Here is an 18,349-nt window from a genome sequence, read left to right on the forward strand (position 1 = left end):
GCAAATGGTACTTGTAATCCATAGGTCTTTGACATCTTTGACTTACCCTCACTGCAATCAATGCAAAAAGTGTTTGTAAAATAGTTTCCTGGCTTTTGCTGGCTGAGTGTGGATAGCTGAGAAGGAAACCTCTATCTACTCCGATAGTAAAATAGTTCCAAAATTCAAATAAGTTAAACATTATCTTCCCAATCATATTTTAACTCACTGTTTTGTGGCTTGACTGCCACCATAAAAGCAGCCAAGAAAAACATCACTTCCGGATGACTGAAGTCCACATCTCTTTTCCCAAAGGAAAAACCCCAGCTGCGTCTGTTAGCACTTCCTCTGCTGTAGGACATCTCTAAAGACAATGCACACATTTAAGATGCTCTGGTATGTGCTGCTGTGCGTCTCCACTCACCCTGCACATTAGAGGCTCCACACCCAGAGTCCCCACATGGCTTAGTCTGCTGAGATTTGTATACGTTCCTTCTCTGGGAGTCCTCTGTTTCATTCTAGGCATTTTTTCCTTTCAGCTTAGGCCACCAGCACACCTTCTGGCTGTGTATGGCACTTAACTCCCATCATACTTGTATATTTGGGCAGTTTCATCCATTGTAGTAATCTCTTCATTATGCTGTGACCTGATGAAAAGTATTCTTGAAAGCTAGTCAAAAATATATTTAGTCTACATGCTTACAATCATTACCTGACTGAGAGCTAGCATGGCAGTCAGGGTGAACAGCTCAGCCAAACCCTCAGCTTCTACTCTCATGCCTTTGTCCAGCTGGCACTCAAAAACTGCTACTGAGACAAAGAACTACCACCAATAAGCCTGCTCTGTGTTGTCTCCTACTTTTCTCTTTCAGATAGGTAGGGTTTGCAACATTTAATTATCCGATGTGTGCTGCAAGAATAAGAGTGTTACTTTTCTCTAGATTAATTTTTTGCTTTCTATTTCCTAAATTCAGTCCATTAATGAATGTCTTCATTTTGGATGTTTTTTAGAGCAGTGAGGTGCTTGTTCCTAGTCCAGAGCAGGACACCCTGCCTCCAATAAAAGGAAAAACAATGGCATGGGCCAGATCTCATGATGTTCCATGGGAAGAAAAGAAATACATTTTTATTTATTTTAATTGTTTATTTTATTTTGTTAGATTTATAAACTATCTTTCAAATAAGCTCTTACAAGATGATGTACAACGCAAATAATAAATTGCAGCAATAAAAGCATCAATATGCCATATCATTCATATTAAAAATTGTAAAAACACGGAAGCCAATATTAAAAGGCATTTAGCCGGATAACTCACAAGTTATCCGGCTAAATGTTGAGTTTTCAAAATTGCCAGAGTTTAAAAAATTAGCTGGATAAGTAATGGGGGCTTCAGGTACGTTCCTGTGCAGGGACAAGTTAGCCAATCAACTTATCCAGTTAAGTCCAATTGCTGACATAGCATCACTGAAAGCGCCAGCTGGGACTGCGGTAGCAACGTCCTGTGATCCCAGCAGAAGACAGGGATTGCCAGAGGCTATTCACAAGATTAAATCACATGATAAATACTGATAAATTGCTAAGATCCCTATAGTTGGTGCAACTATAGTTTCTCTCTAGGATTGATACCAGAAAAGGTTAGGTGTATTCACAAGATTAGCCAGTTAGCTTTAAAATTGTAAACCCCCGCCACCTATGGAAAGGGCCATATAAATAACTCCATCTCTCAGCTGTGTGACTTAGAATGTCATTTGTAACATGCCTCCACAACTAAAGACTCTCCCAGGGATGGGAAGGAGAGAGCTGGAGCAGACAATAAAACAACATACATTAAAAAAAACAAACACAGGAGTGAATTTTCAAAAGAGTTATGCATGTAAAAGTAGCAAAAGTCCATTTACACATGTAAAACCTTTCTGAAAGTTCAGCCTTATGGAGTGAATGTTCAAAGGAGTTATATGTGTAAAAATAGCAATTTTCAAAAATCAATTTATGCTCATAAAATCTAATTTTATGCACATGAATGCTTTTGAAAATAACCTCCATTATGTATTACTATTAGGGATGTGAATCGTGTCCTCGATCGTCTTAACGATCGATTTCGGCTGGGAGGGGGAGGGAATCGTATTGTTGCCGTTTGGGGGGGTAAAATATCGTGAAAAATCGTGAAAAATCTAAAAATCTAAAAATCGCAAAACCGGCACATTAAAACCCCCTAAAACCCACCCCCGACCCTTTAAATTAAATCCCCCACCCTCCCGAACCCCCCCCAAATGAGTTAAATAACCTGCGGGTCCAGCGGCGGTCCGGAACGGCAGCGGTCCGGAACGGGCTCCTGCTCCTGAATCTTGTTGTCTTCAGCCGGCGCCATTTTCCAAAATGGCGCCGAAAAATGGCGGCGGCCATAGACGAACACGATTGGACGGCAGGAGGTCCTTCCGGACCCCCGCTGGACTTTTGGCAAGTCTCGTGGGGGTCAGGAGGCCCCCCACAAGCTGGCCAAAAGTTCCTGGAGGTCCAGCAGGGGTCAGGGAGCGATTTCCCGCCGCGAATCGTTTTCGTACGGAAAATGGCGCCGGCAGGAGATCGACTGCAGGAGGTTGTTCAGCGAGGGTTCCGGCGCCTCGCTGAACGACCTCCTGCAGTCGATCTCCTGCCGGCGCCATTTTCCGTACGAAAACGATTCGCGGCGGGAAATCGCTCCCTGACCCCTGCTGGACCTCCAGGAACTTTTGGCCAGCTTGTGGGGGGCCTCCTGACCCCCACGAGACTTGCCAAAAGTCCAGTGGGGGTCCGGAAGGACCTCCTGCCGTCCAATCGTGTTCGTCTATGGCCGCCGCCATTTTTCGGCGCCATTTTGGAAAATGGCGCCGGCTGAAGACAACAAGATTCAGGAGCAGGAGCCCGTTCCGGACCGCTGCCGTTCCGGATCGCCACTGGACCCGCAGGTTATTTAACTCATTTGGGGGGGGTTCGGGAGGGTGGGGGATTTAATTTAAAGGGTCGGGGGTGGGTTTTAGGGGGTTTTAGTGTGCCGGCTCACGATTCTAACGATTTATAACGATAAATCGTTAGAATCTCTATTGTATTGTGTTCCATAACGGTTTAAGACGATATTAAAATTATCGGACGATAATTTTAATCGTCCTAAAACGATTCACATCCCTAATTACTATTGCAAACAAAATCAGAACATGCACATTTATATAACACATTAGGATTCTGTAGGAAACAAAAGTATATGGCATTATAGGTGCGATGGGACATCCAAATTGAGGCTGCATCTGGAGGTCTGGTGTTTGGAAAGACTTTGGGTGAGGAAGCCTTATGGTGTCTCTGTTAGGAGACTTAAAGATGGAAAATGATATTGGACACAGTACCAGTGAACCGCCACTAGTTGTTATAAGAAACAGTGTTGACCTTTGTTATATACTGGTTAATGGAAAGTTCCAGATACAGTTGTTAAGGGGTTCTAGTGTGGGTTTCCCTTTAAGAGAGCTGGAAAGATGAGCCTATAGAAGAGTGGCCTAGGAAGGTATATAACCTGGGTCAAGTTTGGCAGGAGTCAGTTGAAGACTAAAGAACCTCCAGTATGGCGTAGGATGCTGGAGGAAGCCAGCCTTCAGGCTGATGGGTCCAAGTCCCCTCCATGTGGAGTGGGCCCTGTAGGGTCTCTTCCCCTCAAGGGGAGAGGCCCGAGTGTTGAGCAGGAGGTGGACCCTTGGGCCAAAGTGGGGTTGACGCTACCCATAGGGGAGGCTCTAAGGGTTCCCACTGTTGGCAGGCGGGTTGAGCTTTTAGGTACTTGGGCAGCTGGAGTTAGGTGGGCCTCCGTCCGAGGTCTTCGATGAGATGATGATGAAGTCAGTCAGGAGACAAAAACAGCAGAACTGGAGAGTCTGTACTGGATGAGGCGGAGTCCCGGAGACCCGGGCGCCAATAGGAACAAGAGTCAGACAGGGGGTGCCCGAGCAAGAGCAGGCCGAAAACCAAAAGGCCAAGTCTAGGACTAAGACTGTAGAGGCATCATGGAACAGGCTGACGTCAGGGCAGGCAGCGATCAAGGAGCAGTGGCAAAGCAAGGCAGAAGTCACGTCCAGGAGATGAACAGTAGCATGATCAGACGAAGTGGAGGTCTGGTCTAGGAGATGATCCATAGTGTGGTCAGGCGAAGCAGAGGTCAGGGCTAGGAGATGATCAGAAGCGTGATCAGGTGAAGCAGAAGTCTGGACTAGGAGATGATCCGTAGCATGGTCAGGTGAAGCAGAGGTCTGGACTAGGAGAAGATCAGTCCATAAGAATAGTTGAGTAGCACAAAGCACAGGAACAGGAGAAGATGAAAACCAGGAACAGGAACACGGAAGGAATAGGAATCTGGAACACGAGGAAATCACCAAGGAGGCAACGAAGTACAAGTCCGGTGTGGAGACCTGTTGCAAAGGAGACCCGCAGGAGCTGAGCCTGGCCTTATATACCAGAGCTCAGTGACATCATCATCCATGGCCGCGGACTGGATTCCCGCCCCGGTCCCTTTATAAGGAACAGAGATGTGCAGCACAGGACGGCGGCATCTCTCTGCGGACCACGCAGAGAGGCCCGCCGCGGAGCACAGGAGTCAGCCGTGGAGACAGGAACGCCGAGGATGGAGACAGCGACCGACAGCCGCGAGGGAAGTGGAGCCAGATGCTGGGGCAGGCAGAAGAGGGTAAGAGGGCCTGGCCGCAGCCGGCACATGCAACACCGAGGTGTGAAGTGGATGGTGTTTCCTCCCCTACAGAAAATGGCCAGGAATGCAGAGAGAGTAGAGAAAAAAGTATTTCCAAAAGGAAAAATGCCCCAAGGAGGACCAAAGGGTGGAAGAGATCAGGGAAATCCTAAGCACTGTTGGCAAGATGGACACAGGATCTGCGGGGAGAGGTACCTGGTGGTCTATGGAGTACAATACTTCCATTAAAGAAGCTCCATGGATTGTGAGTAGCAGAGGAGAAAGGAGTGTAAGATGTGTGGGGTGAGTTAGTGACCTCAAGGAATGATTTATGGATGTGAGCCTCATATCCCACTTATGAATCAGGTAAAGGAATGAGTTGTACTTTAGGGATATAGACCATATGTTCCTTCTTCAAGCTGGGATTGTACAGTCCAGTATCAGGCCCCTATTACCTGGAATGCTATTCCTTTTGTTTAATGGTTAGGAAAGAGCTACTTGAAATTTAGGGAAATGGTAAAGACCTTATTGTATAATCAAGTCTTTGACTGTCACTGATGTTCTTATATAGTGGTTCTCAGTACGTTTCATTGACCGATTATGTTTTATTATGTATTATCGATCTCTATTAATCATTTCTTATTTTATCTTATTATTTATAAGATTTTATTACTTGATTTATTGGATTTAAATGTTTTATTTTATTTTACTAATTGTAAAATTGTAATTTAACCATGTGCTTATTATTATTGTTTATTATCTCTGTAAACTGTTTTTAAAATTTTTTTAATTTAAAATCAGTATAGGGAAAATAAAATATTACCATTACCATTACTCTCTTACCTGTCACATATGGAATTTCTAACCATAAGGACTCCAAAGTGCATTTTGTTTCCTGCTGAATTTTTATCATGCTTCATTCTGTGCTATCCTTTACATATACTATAGTGCCATCTCTCCACCAAATGATCTACCCTATCCCATCGATTTAATTTATATGCTAATATCACAGTGTCCCATTGCTTATCCTCCTTCCACCGTGAATCTGAGATACCAAGAATGTCTATAGCCACATATAATGCCATACATTCTACCTTTCCAATCTTACTATTCAGACTTTGTGCGATCACATACTGACATTTTAAAGTATGGTTTTTTTTTATCTGCATTTTTTCTTGTATTCATAGCTTGCTTATTAGCAGAAAATACGGGCGCTTTAGAGATAGTCACATCTGTTTTCTATTTATTTACATCTATCTGGGCTACTAATTAAACAATCCTTTAAGAATAGGAGCCAAATTCAACATAAACTCCTCATAAAAATCCACTTGAAACCCTTTGGGCACTAAGTACTTTCTCCCAGGAAAGATTTCACAGCTGAATAAATGTCATTGAAAAAACTTAGAACTGACTAGCTCTTCCTCTTATCAGGTGATAACTTGGGAAGCCTCAAGTCTCCAAAAAATCCTGTAACTCCACTTCAGAATGTAAATACCCAGCAGCATAAAGAGAAAAGAATAACTTCAAAAAGATATCGCAAATCTTAGAGAATTTGCAGTAAGCCCTCACTACCTTAGCTCTAATACCATCAAAGGTACTTCTTTGTTTTTTTACTGCCTATGTTGATGTTCATTCTATCAAGCTAGGGCAAGAGAACATTGTAGAAATCTCATCTTTGTGTACCTTTCCTCATTCCAAATCACATCAAATATCCACTGATGTGTACTGTGCTGTTCATATGTCTGACTGTGCATGTAAAACTGGCCCCCAAACCCTAGACCACCACCAAAACCTCACCTCGAGTCACTAGATGACCCTCCTATAGTGGTATAAATAGATGAATAATATGAGAGCCTTACAAAGAGGCTCTCAATCTCACTCTCTTTCTAGCCAAGCACCATCCCCATAGCACACACTGCAGTAATTAACCATGCCCCTTCTTTTATCACAGGCATTAATCATGCGAAATGTATAGCATTTTGATGAATCTAGGGATAAGTTATTGAGAAATGTGAGCAACAAGTAAGGTGATCAAATTTGCAGATGACACAAAATTATTCAAAGTTGTTCAAATACAAGCAGATTGTGAGGAATTGTAGGAGGATCTTGCAAGACTGGAGTACTGGCCATCTAAATGGCAGCTGAAATTTACTGTGGACGTGATGCACATGGGGAGAAATAATCCCAAATATTTGTATGCAATATACTGAGTTCTGTAATAGGAGTGACCACCCAGGTAGAGGATCTTGGAGTCCTTGTGGAAAATATATTTAAATCCAGGGACAGTAACTTTCAAACTGACATGCGTGCACAAATGTGCGCGCCTTTGCTGGCACGCACACATGGTCGCGCTGATTTTATAACAAACGCACACTTATGTGCACATGTTATAAAATCACCTACCCCATGATGTTATATCGATGCACGCATATGCACGTGTATCCCGTCTCGAGCGCGTAAGGGGGGGAAATTTTAGTAGGTACGCGCAGCGACGCAATAGGCCTATTTCCCAGTTCCCCACTAGTTTGCCCTAGTAAAGGAACGGACTTCCTAAAATCCCTACCTAACTTGCTTCCTTTTTACCCTATTAGCCCCTAAAACTCCACTGATTTTCCTTTTTTTAATATTTAACCAGTTACACGCTGTCCATAGCAGAAACAAGTTACGCGGTTGTGGGATCCCGGTGCGCACTAGTGCACATAACTGACTTCATGGGTGCAGTCCCAGCCCCTCATGCCCCGCCCATACCCTGGCCAGACCCCGCCCCTTTTTTCCCACGTATCGGGAAATATGTGTGTGGCTGCTGGCCTCTTAAAAGCCGTACAGCCCGCACAAATCCCAGTCACGCACATATCTCCCGAATTTGCCGTGCTTAGGGTTTTTAAAATTCTCCCTTTAGCTCAGTGTGTGGTGGTGGTCAAAAAAAGCAAATAGGCTGTTTAGGACTTCTTCATAAAGAAATGGAAAATAAAACAGAAATCACCGTAATGCCTCTGTATCATACATCTCTAAGGGGCCGATGCAAAAAAAAGCATGGAAAGCGGGCACTGAAAAGTCAGCGCCCCCTTTCTTAGCGTGTGCATGGGGGGCGTCATGCTATATTACAATTAGGGAGGTCGCGGTTATCGGCGGTCTGCCGGTTATGAACAGCGACACCGATAAACTCGGCATCGGTTTTCATAACTGCAGTCCGTCCGTTATGAAAATCGACGCCAAGCATATCAGCATTGGTCTTCAATGCGGCCGGCTGAGTTTTTTTTTTTTTTTTACTTTTAAAAGAAGTACAGAAAAACAGTTTTTCTGCTTTTCTGTACTTCTTTTCAATGTGCTCAGCTATTAACGCCTGCACCAGGTAGGCGTTAATAGCTGAGCAATAAATGTGCGTCTGAGATGCACATTTATTTTTTTGCATTGGAGTTGATGAGTAATAGCCTCATTCACATGCATTTGCATGTGATGAGCACTAACTCATTCACTCCGCATCAGATGCGCGTTAAATAGGTGCTAATTCCCCTATTGCATTAGGGGGTGGATTAGCGCCTATTTAACCCGAGTCTGACTGTGGGTAATACAGTGCGCTTGGCTGAACGTACTGTATTGCATCAGTCCCTAAGTATTGCTGCTCAAGATCTGCTCACATAGGGGCAGATTTTCAAAGGGTTACACGCGTAATCCCGAAAACCTGCTCCTGCGCGCGCCAAGCCCTGGGACATGCGTATGTCCCAGGGCTTTAAAAAAGGGGTGGGAAGGGGGCGGGGTTGTGGGCGGGGTGCCGGTCCAGGGGCGGTCCGGGGATGGGACCGAGGCATCTGGCACAGCGACTGTGCCGGGGGATGGCGCGCTGGCAGCTGGCCGGCGCGCACATGTTACACCTGCCAGAGGCAGGCTTAACTATTTAAAACAAGGTAGGGGTGATTTGGATAGGGCTGGGGGGGTGGGTTAGATGGGGGAAGGGAGGGGAAGGTGGGGGGGAGTGGAAGAAAAGTTCCTCCGAGGCCGCTTTGATTTCCAAGCGGCCTTGGAGGGAACTGGGAAAGCCATCGGAGCTCCCCTAGGGCTCGGCGCTCGCAAGGTGCACAAATGTGCACCCCCTTGTGCGCACCGACCCTGGATTTTATAACATGCTCGCGGCAGCGCGCACATGTTATAAAATCGGGTGCACATTTGTGCGCGCTGGGTAGCGCGCACAAATGTACCCAGCGCGCAGATTTTAAAATCTGCCCCATAGAACCTATCTTGCAAAAGTGATGTTTCCCATTTTTTTCCTAACCTGATCCTAGTTGTGCCGAAAAATGCACTGCATCTGTTTTCAGCTCTGCATCAGCAACAAAAATATTCCTTCTCCACCCCAAGATTAAGTGTACCAACACTTGATTTACTCACATTATAACGAGCCATTCATTGAGTTAGCAAACCAGAACTTAACATTTTGATGTGTGAGACTCACTCCAGCGAGAGAAAGCAGAAACAGTGCTTGCTTTTGGATGTAACGTTTTCTATACAACAGAGCCATGATAATTGGTAAGGAGACTAAATTGCATGGGTTTGAAATTCAGCACTGAGCAGTCATTAAGTATTGTTCTTCAGTTCTGTGACCTCATTCCATTAAGTATTTGCATACCAATGGGAAGCTAAAGTTACAAACCCTACTGTTGTGAGTGATGCCCAGCCACTCCCCTCCAGCCCCTTCTGTTTACTGCCATAGTCGCCCACTCGGTACTGGCAAGGCGAGGAGAGAGAGGCTTAAATGCTCTCAGCTGCGTTAAACCAAATCAAAAGTAGGACAAATGATGAACATAATTTACCGTAGAGAGAGTCTGTTTGCTTTCACATCAAATAAGGTAAGTTATTTACAGCTTATGGGCAATAAAATTGACTTTAAATTACCTTTTTCTTAGAATTAAAACCTGAGATGACTCCATATTGTTTCTTCCATGCTGGAGTTTATTACACAACTAAGCCAGCAGACTGTTATAAGAAATATGTTATTCTTGTGAATGGTTAATGCTATATTTCTATTTGCCTTCAGAGTCAAAAAAATATCCGGTTTCACTGCACTACCAAGGGGAATGAATCTTAATAGAACATCAAAATTGAATTTTCAGAACAGCACTTTGCATGATATTTAGTTTTGATTGTAAACCTGATATATCACATTGAATGCAAATATTTTATTATTAGCTGTCAGAGTTCATGATTTTATAGAAAACTTATAGCAACACAAATATATAGGCATTCCTCTTTTTTCAGTAGTTGAGCCAATCGATGTCCGGCCCGTTATAGTCTTGTTTTTTATACATGGTCACTATTAAAAAATCTCTTAGGATTTTTGTGGGTAAAGAGGTTCAGTTTAAGCACAACAATTGCCTGCTAAATGTGCATCTTAGAATATGAGATTTTAGCATGGGTGGTAGTCTAAGAATATTCCTGGATAATCTGTATCCATAAAAGTCTCATCTGTGCAAGTTTCTGTCCATTTACACCTAGCCATGAGTTGGCCATGCTGTTCTCTGTGGCCAAATACGTTTTTTTTTTTTTTTTGCTTCCCACTGCAAAAGAGAAACATATATGAAATATATAGAATCATTTTAACATATTTTCTATTGTACAGGTGAACAAATGTGGAATGAATGTGATTTATTTAATGACTCTGAAAGTGTCAGAAATAAAATCCCTGATGAGAGCCTGATGCATTAAGGCCTTTTTCCCCATTCTGTATCCTTGGGAAAAAGAGCTTTAGTAAACGAGACCCACATGTGGGAGGCGTTCACCTGCAAGTTTTCTTCCACTAAGAGGGCAAAAGAAATGTGTTATCCCAGACTTCCCATACGTAAAAAAGAAAAATCAGACCCAGAGCAATTAAAACAAACTTTCAAACAATCAGCTGAAAGATTTTAAAGACAGAGAAGAACTGAACTATTAAATACAGCCACCAATAGCTAGAGGAGCCGTACCATTCTCTAGTATGTCTCAGTGCCTTTATTCCCTCACCACCTTTCCCCCAACATAAACAGTAAGAATTTTCTTTAAAAAAAAAAAATAAAACATGGTACCAGATCAGGGCCAGTCATGGCCTCCACCTTCCAGTTCAGCTGCAGCACAGAAACGTTTCCAGGTCCATGAGCTGGCAGAAAATCACCATTGAATAAAGATCAAATCACATTTCTGCAAAAAGCAATAAAATATAGTGATGGGGAAGTGATGGAGAGCAAATAGAAAGTAGGTAGATAAGATGATATATATATCTATCCTGTACTCAAGTGCAGCTTAGATCAGGGATGGCGAGCTCCAGTCCTCGAGTGCCACATTGATTGCGGATATCCTGAAAACCCTGGCCTGTTAGTGCCACTCGAGGACTGGAGTTTGCCATCCCTGGCTTAGATCCTGATAAATAAAAGGTGTAATGTGTCTGACTGATGTTGAGGCCACTGTAATGTCATAGCTTTGTCACAAAGATCAGAAACAATATGGGATAACATAAAATATTTTTTAAATAAAGAATGAATGCAAATAATTTTCATGATAAGATTAAAAAAAACTACTCTAAGGTATTGTTGGCCTGGTTGTTACTGTGTTTCTTGGCTGCTGAATCTCATACACTTTTGCTCATGAGCCTCACAGTGCATCCTATGCCCGAGGTTCTTAGTTTTCCATTTCTATTCATAAAGATGGATAGTGACAATTGAATTGAAATCTGTATCTACTTTGTATCTAGAAAAGAAAATATGAAGCAGCCTTTGTATTTTAGGGCAACGTAAGAAGGTACTCAAGGTGTCATTATGCCAGCTCATGGAACCACTTATGTATTACGGTCGAAGAAGTAAGCCTTTTGTGAGAAAAAGAAAAGAATCATGAATCTGGAAAGCCAACTTAATATAAATGTCTTTTTAAATTAAGTTCTTGAGGTAGAAGTCCATAAAGTAATTTGCCCAACATCACACAGAGAGCTAGTAGTAATGGTGAGTGCTGGACTGGACTCAAGCTCTAAAGGGCTTTTCTGGACTTACAGGCCAATGTGCTAGTAGGCCACTCATCCTCCCCATGTGAAGGGCATTGTTTGCATTCCTACAGGTGGAAAGATCAGCTTGCATTTGAGGCACTGGCAAAATGATGTGAAGGCGAAAGAGGCTAGCGAGTGACTGTGAGCTAGGAGAAACAAAATGCAAAGTATAAAGCAAAGCTAAGAGGAGTGCAAAAGGAATAAGAGAAAATGCAAGACTTTTATTTTTATGTAGCATGTGTATTAGCTGTTGTGTTTAAACATCCACAAGTCAAAATAATATATATGTGGGAGAACAAACATAGCTTTGGAGACATAATACTGATAAAAACCTGTGTGAAATACAGAAATCTGTGCTAAGAATACATGCAGAACATTGCAGACAGAAAAGTATAAACATCCTGTAGATAATAATCAAACTTCTCACATTTTGGAAAAACCTGCAGGTAATTTTTACCTATGAGATTTGGTAAAATAATCAAAGCAAAACTACATGGGCAGTTTTACTTTAATTATTGCCCCACCAAAGGTACCCACAGAAATTTGCCCCCATTCTTTTGTGTGGGTACTATTTTAAGAAAATTTAGATCAGTACTTTTGATTATTCAGAGCTACTGTATGTGTATATATGCATCCTTGACCAAACCCTACTGAGGAAATACCTCCAAAGGTTTGCAGGTAAAAGTACCCACATTGCTCACATACACAGGTATTTTTACCTACGTCGAGGGTGGACAATTATGAAAAAGCCCTTTTCCATGGGGAAAAACAGCATTTGATCCATTGATCCTTAGTAAGACCTCATTTGGAATACTGTGTACAGTTCCGGATATAAACTGATTGGAGTTGGTCCAGAGGCTGGCTACTAAAATGATCACCCATCTTTGTTCTAAATCATATGGGGTCAGGCTTAAAGACCTAAACACATATACCCTAGAAGAAAGTTGGGATAGGGGAGATATAATATTCCTCCAAGGTTTCCATGCACAGGAGATGGGCCTCTTTTAATAGAAGGGGAGGGTGAAGGGAGTAGACTCAGGAGTAATCTGAGGAAATATTTCTTTACAGAGAGGGTGGTGGATGCATGGAATAGCCTCCCAGTGGAGGTGGGGGAGACAAGGACAGTATCTGAAGTCATGAAGGCATGGGATAAACACAGAGGATCTCTGAGGGAGTGGCACGGGTTGGAAAGCTGACTAGTTGGTGTGGATGGGTAGGCCGTAATGGTCTTTTTGTTCCATCATGTTTCCATGAAAGGGCTTTCATTATTGCTCTTTAAATATCATAAGAGTGCTTCCTTCTTTATGATAGTCAGCTGTAAGTAGTCCTTGCTGTATCTCTAAACTGTATTATAAATTAAACAGAAGCGTCAGTATCAGCCTTAACCTTCCATTTTACATTTCTGAGAAAATTAAATTAAATTAAAATAAATTAACCAGGCCTCATTTTGAACATTGTAAATAACCAGTTCTGAACATGGTCATTTCCAGTGGCCCAGAGCAATTACAAGAAAAGTGCCATGAAGAAGCAATTTGCCAACTTCCAGCTTATCCCTCTCTTCCCCTCCTCCAGCCCCCTTGGAAACAGCACTTAAATATAAGACAGCACTGCATAATCCCAAAGAGGGGGGAAAAAAGGGGTCCACCTAAAAGTTATTTTCTCTGCAGTTTGTGGTTTTCCTCAGGGCACGCGAATCCTGCCTGCACGTTAGACCCTTTCTCCTCCTTTTCCATGACTTCTGTTTGCTTAAACTATCAAAGAGCTGCAGTGGGAGCCTCAAGCACTAAATATCAAACTGGGTGGCATCTAGCATCACACTCCATGGAATCAATAGTCCAGTTAACATGCAGTGTTTCCTGGCAAGTGTAATACAGTTAGCACTGCCGTCCTGTTTTATATGCTCGTATTTTACAGGAGAACATTCAGAGCACTAAAACAAATTGGTCGCCAACTGTGAAATTGGGAGTTGTATAAAAATCATGAACAGCAATAAATATCCTTGAGAAAGAACTGCATATCCTCTGAGCCAGTTCCAATGTCTTTCTTGCAGCATGAGAAAAGAAAAATGCACAAATAGCCAATCTGTACTCCCATTGATTAGGCACACAAATGCTAATTGCCTTCTATAACTAACCCTGTCCCTACCCTAACCCTAACCCCACTCTCAATGCAACCCTTTCCCTGCCCCCGGCATCGCACATTTTCTCCACTGTAGATATAGAGAGATAGAGATAGAGATATTTTTTAGGTTTCCTTCAATTTTAGCTCACGACAGTGTGCAACTTTGTTTTATGTTGATTCTAGGTCACACATTTATAGGCACGAACTGCCCGCAAGGCTTCTTTTTTTGTAAAGAATGCCTAAAACTGAAGTGGATCAAATATCTTGAAATATTGATTCAGTTCTATGGCTCCGGGCACTAAACTTAGCTAAAAGCTGTAACTCATTTTCACAGCAGAACATTTTGGAAATGGTAGTGCAGCATGGTTGTTGGCCCATAGAGCTGTGAAATTTAGACAAAAAAAAAACTTGGATCCAGCTTCCTCCACTCACTGTGTGAGCTTTGGCAAGCCCCACAACCTTAAGTGGGTTCTAACTCAGATAATAAGCCATATGGTAAAGAGGATCTTGAGCCATGTCTTTTATTTCTACTACATTTCTGTACACTGACAGCACTATAAAATAGACATTGATTAATGCAGAGATAATACTTGAGACTTTTTCTGATTGGCTTTTTATAGCAGGCTGTTTTCCTGAGTAGCAATCTTGCCAATCACAAAATCCTTTTGAACTGTATTGTAGAAAGAGAAAAGCAGAGAGTTATGGAAGCTTTTCAGTAAATTGCAGCTCTTTCAAACAAGTCAGCTTACATGTACAATGACATGTCTAACTAAATCCTTATATCTGATTTAGAAAACTTTATGAAAAATGCATAAAAGCAGAAGCTGAAAAGCATGCATATTTTCCACCTGTGCTGATAAAATCTAAGAGGGAAGGAACAATATTCTAAGGTGACTTATGTTGAATAAATTCTTCTGTACTATCAGAGTATTTTGTTTTTCTATTATGTAAACCGTTGGGTCCCATTTTTTGGAGGGAAAGGCAGTATATAAGGATAACATAGAAATAGGGTTGCCAGTTAGCTCCATTCACTCAGCTTCGTTGATACAGTCCAGGGTTTATCCCATCGCATGCAGGTACGTTTCCTAGTTGTTGAAATGAATCCTTAGGAAGGTTCCCATGGAGGGAGTCTCTTTCAGCAGCTCCTTGCTATGTTTATTCAATACCCTGAGTCAGGGAAATCAGAACTACAAGTCCCTGCATGCAGGGTGGTAAATTCAGGCCTGTCGGGCTAATCTAGACCTAACTGGAAACCCTGAACAGAAAAATAGAAATAAGTATACAGAATATTTGATAGGCGTTACTGTCAGGATTCTTGCACACTTACAGGAATGTTTTCATATACATTTTTATTCATAGGGATGGTAACTTTTAAACAGCCATGCGAGCACACAAATGCGCACATTGGCCAGCTTGCGCGAGGGACGCAGCCATTTTATAACATACGCGTGTGTATGCGTGCATGGTATAAAATAGGCCGTACGCACACACATGTGCATGTAATTTTAAGTAGGTGTGCGTAAATGCTGCTTCTATCACGTAAGTGGGGGGGGGGGATTTTAGTAGACACCGCACCGACGCAATTACCAGTTTTCCTAGTTTGTTCTCAGTTCATCCAGGCAAGGGCTAGTTAAGCAGCCTCCCTTTCACCCTGTTAACCGCAATCTTTAAAACCCCATTCACCTCTTTACTTTTTCTTTGTCTTCTAACTTACATGCCATCTCTAGCAGCAGTAAAGTTATGCTCCAATGTGCAGACGTATTTATTAAGCACACGTCTCTTGGTCTTTCCCCGAAACGCCCAGACCTTGCCCCGCCCCTTTTTTGGACTTTTTCATTTCTGTGCGCACCGAGAGATACACGCGTACACAGGTGCCTTTTAAAATCCGCTCAGCACGCGCCGACCCAACATACTCGCATGTCTCCCGGTTTTAAAATTCAACTTGTTTTGTAATACTTTTTTTTTGTTGTTTTTTTTTTTTTAATGAAAATAGAGCTTGCAAATAACACCAGTTTGTTACCATTTCTCTTTCTAGGTTCTGTACTGGTTGAAAACTCAATGACAACGTGTATAAAGGCACTAATAATGTGTATCAGCCTGAGGAAAGAAGGCTCAGTTTCTTGCAAAGAGCCATTATATTGCGTTCTTTTTATACGCTTATGGAAGTAGTAATTGTGTTTCAGAAATTTTACAGAACAGTGCTTTAGAGAATCTGATTTGTGTTTATCATCATCTCTAAAATAAAATTTGCTGTTTGTGTTTCATGTGAAAAGGAAACAGCTTATTGGATCATGATCGCAAACATCACATTTTCTTGAAGCATTTATAGAAAACTTTTTTTTTTTTTTTTTTTTTACCAATGCAACACCAATAAGAGGGAGAAAGATTAAGAACTGGATTATGTTGATTTTCTTTTCTTAATATCTTGTTAAGGTTCCTCAAGATGAATGGAGTGGCTACACCCCCCGGGGCAAAGACGATGAAATCCCCTGCCGAAGGATGCGCAGCGGCAGCTACATCAAAGCCATGGGGGACGACGATAGCGGAGACTCGGACTCCAGCCCAAAGCCATCCCCAAAGATGGCGGCCCGACGGGAGAGCTACCTCAAGGCGACCCAGCCATCGCTCACAGAGCTCACTGCTCTCAAGTAAGTCCCTCCAAGAAGTTGGGCCGCACTGTCCCTGCGCAGAAAAACAGAAGCAGAAATATTACGGGGCCAATTTTTAGAACTGCACAGGCAAGTACAAAGTGCATGGGTACTTTTACCAACAGATTGTGCACCATTTCTCAGCAGAAAAGTAATAGTATTTTCCCCTTTTAAAACTGCTCAAGAAAAAAAAAAAGTGCTTGCAAAGATTTGGAAAACTGCTTTTCCTGCTGGTACTTTTTTCCTGCCAAAACATACGGGTATTGTGGCCCCCCACTTGGCCTAATCCCACCATGGGGATGCCTCCACGAAAATTGCAGGTTAGAGTAAATGCATTGTGGAGGAACGTGCCCTACTGTTACCCACAGAAAGCGTGAGCAGTTTTCCAATATCTCTTCTCCCCAGCTAATTGCCCAGGTGAATGACTTTGGATTCAGGACCTTCTGACCCTTATTGCTGATAAGACTTGAAATATATTCCCCTCATGGAGGTACACCTGATGGGTGAATTGGTTCACAATCAATGCGCCCTTATTCAATAAAGATTTTATTTCCAGAGTCACAGAATGGAGAAAAGTCCTTTTCGGCTAGGATTTGTTGACTTAAAAAAAATAAAAATGAGTGTTTAACAAATGTATTTTATTTAACAAGAATAAGATCAGTAATTGATCCAACAAACACACCAAAATCATATATATTAAGTAAAAAAATAAACTTCTACACTATTACAGTAATGATTACATTTATATCTTTTTAAAATAACACAAATGCAACAATAGTGATAGACTATACAGTATATAAGGGGAGATTTTTTAACTGCCTGCATTGGTGTAAAAAGTGTGCGGGTAAAATGTCCCCACAGCATTTAAACCAGTTTTCAAATGGAAATTCTATGTGCACGTTCCCTTTGAAAATGAGGCCACCAAAACCTCCTGCACTTGCTAATTTGTGCCCAGATATTTTGAAAATGCAAAAGTATGCACGTAGTTCCAAACACCTCCCCTCTCCCCAACCCAGCCCCCAGAAAATGCCACTTCCACTCCGGCTAAAAGCCTGAACAGATCGGTCCTTTTACCCACAGATCGAATGGGCAATTTAGCAAAAGCCATTTCTACTGTTTTGTCTGCAAAAATGGCTTTGAAAAGTAACCTACCTGGGATGCTTCCATTTGGTGAAATTCCTTAGCGTCCAGAGGCTTTTCCTTGCTGTACATGGTGGTCTTGTGATAGCCTCACAATGGGACCAATGGACTGAAGGCACATTATCTTTAGCATATGCAGTAAGCATGTTTGCTGCACACATTTCGCCAGTGGTTCTTAAAGCCTCTTATCTGTTTCTTGTTGTGTATCCTGTCTGTTGTCAATAGATTGAAAGTTCGTAAGAGTAGGGAGAGTCCATTATGTGTCTCACTGCAGAGCTGCATGCATCTGTTGTGCACTATTTATTTATTTATTTATTTGTTTATTTAGTGAGTTTTATATACCGTCATTCGGTAAAGCCATCATAACAGTTTACAAAAGCTCAAAATGCAGGATTGTTAACAATTGAGCAAAAAGGGATAACAGGAAGTATATTAAACAAAGGAGAGATATTCAATTGCAAAGATATTAACTGGCATTTGCACTACAGTTGCACTAAGGGGTGCACAAAGGGGAGGGCACCTTTGTCGTGCCCCTTTGGCGCGCGGCGCCTGGTGGCAGGGCGCCTTTCAATGGTCGGAGCTGCCCCTGGTGACATCGGCGGGGGGGGGGGGGAGAGGCGGGGCTTCCGATCGGGTCTCTCCCTCACATTGCAGTTCTGTTTTTTTTCCTTTTTCAGTTTCAGGTGATTTTTTTGTCTTCTCTTCTGTTCCCATGGCGATGGAGAAGTGCTGCAGGGCGCCCAAAGGTGTTGGGTGGG

General features: G+C 42.4%; 1 protein-coding gene across 1 annotated transcript in view; it reads left to right on the forward strand.

Moving 5' to 3' along the window:
• DLGAP1 (DLG associated protein 1) overlaps positions 1-18,349 on the forward strand; it is a 437,388-nt gene that overhangs the window by 23,308 nt on the left and 395,731 nt on the right. Inside the window, 1 exon segment of the mRNA XM_029591059.1 lies at positions 16,237-16,451. Coding sequence (XP_029446919.1) covers positions 16,237-16,451 — 215 coding nt within the window.

This window comes from Rhinatrema bivittatum, chromosome 2 (assembly GCF_901001135.1).
Source record: "Rhinatrema bivittatum chromosome 2, aRhiBiv1.1, whole genome shotgun sequence".
In the NCBI taxonomy this organism is placed as follows: domain Eukaryota; kingdom Metazoa; phylum Chordata; class Amphibia; order Gymnophiona; family Rhinatrematidae; genus Rhinatrema; species Rhinatrema bivittatum.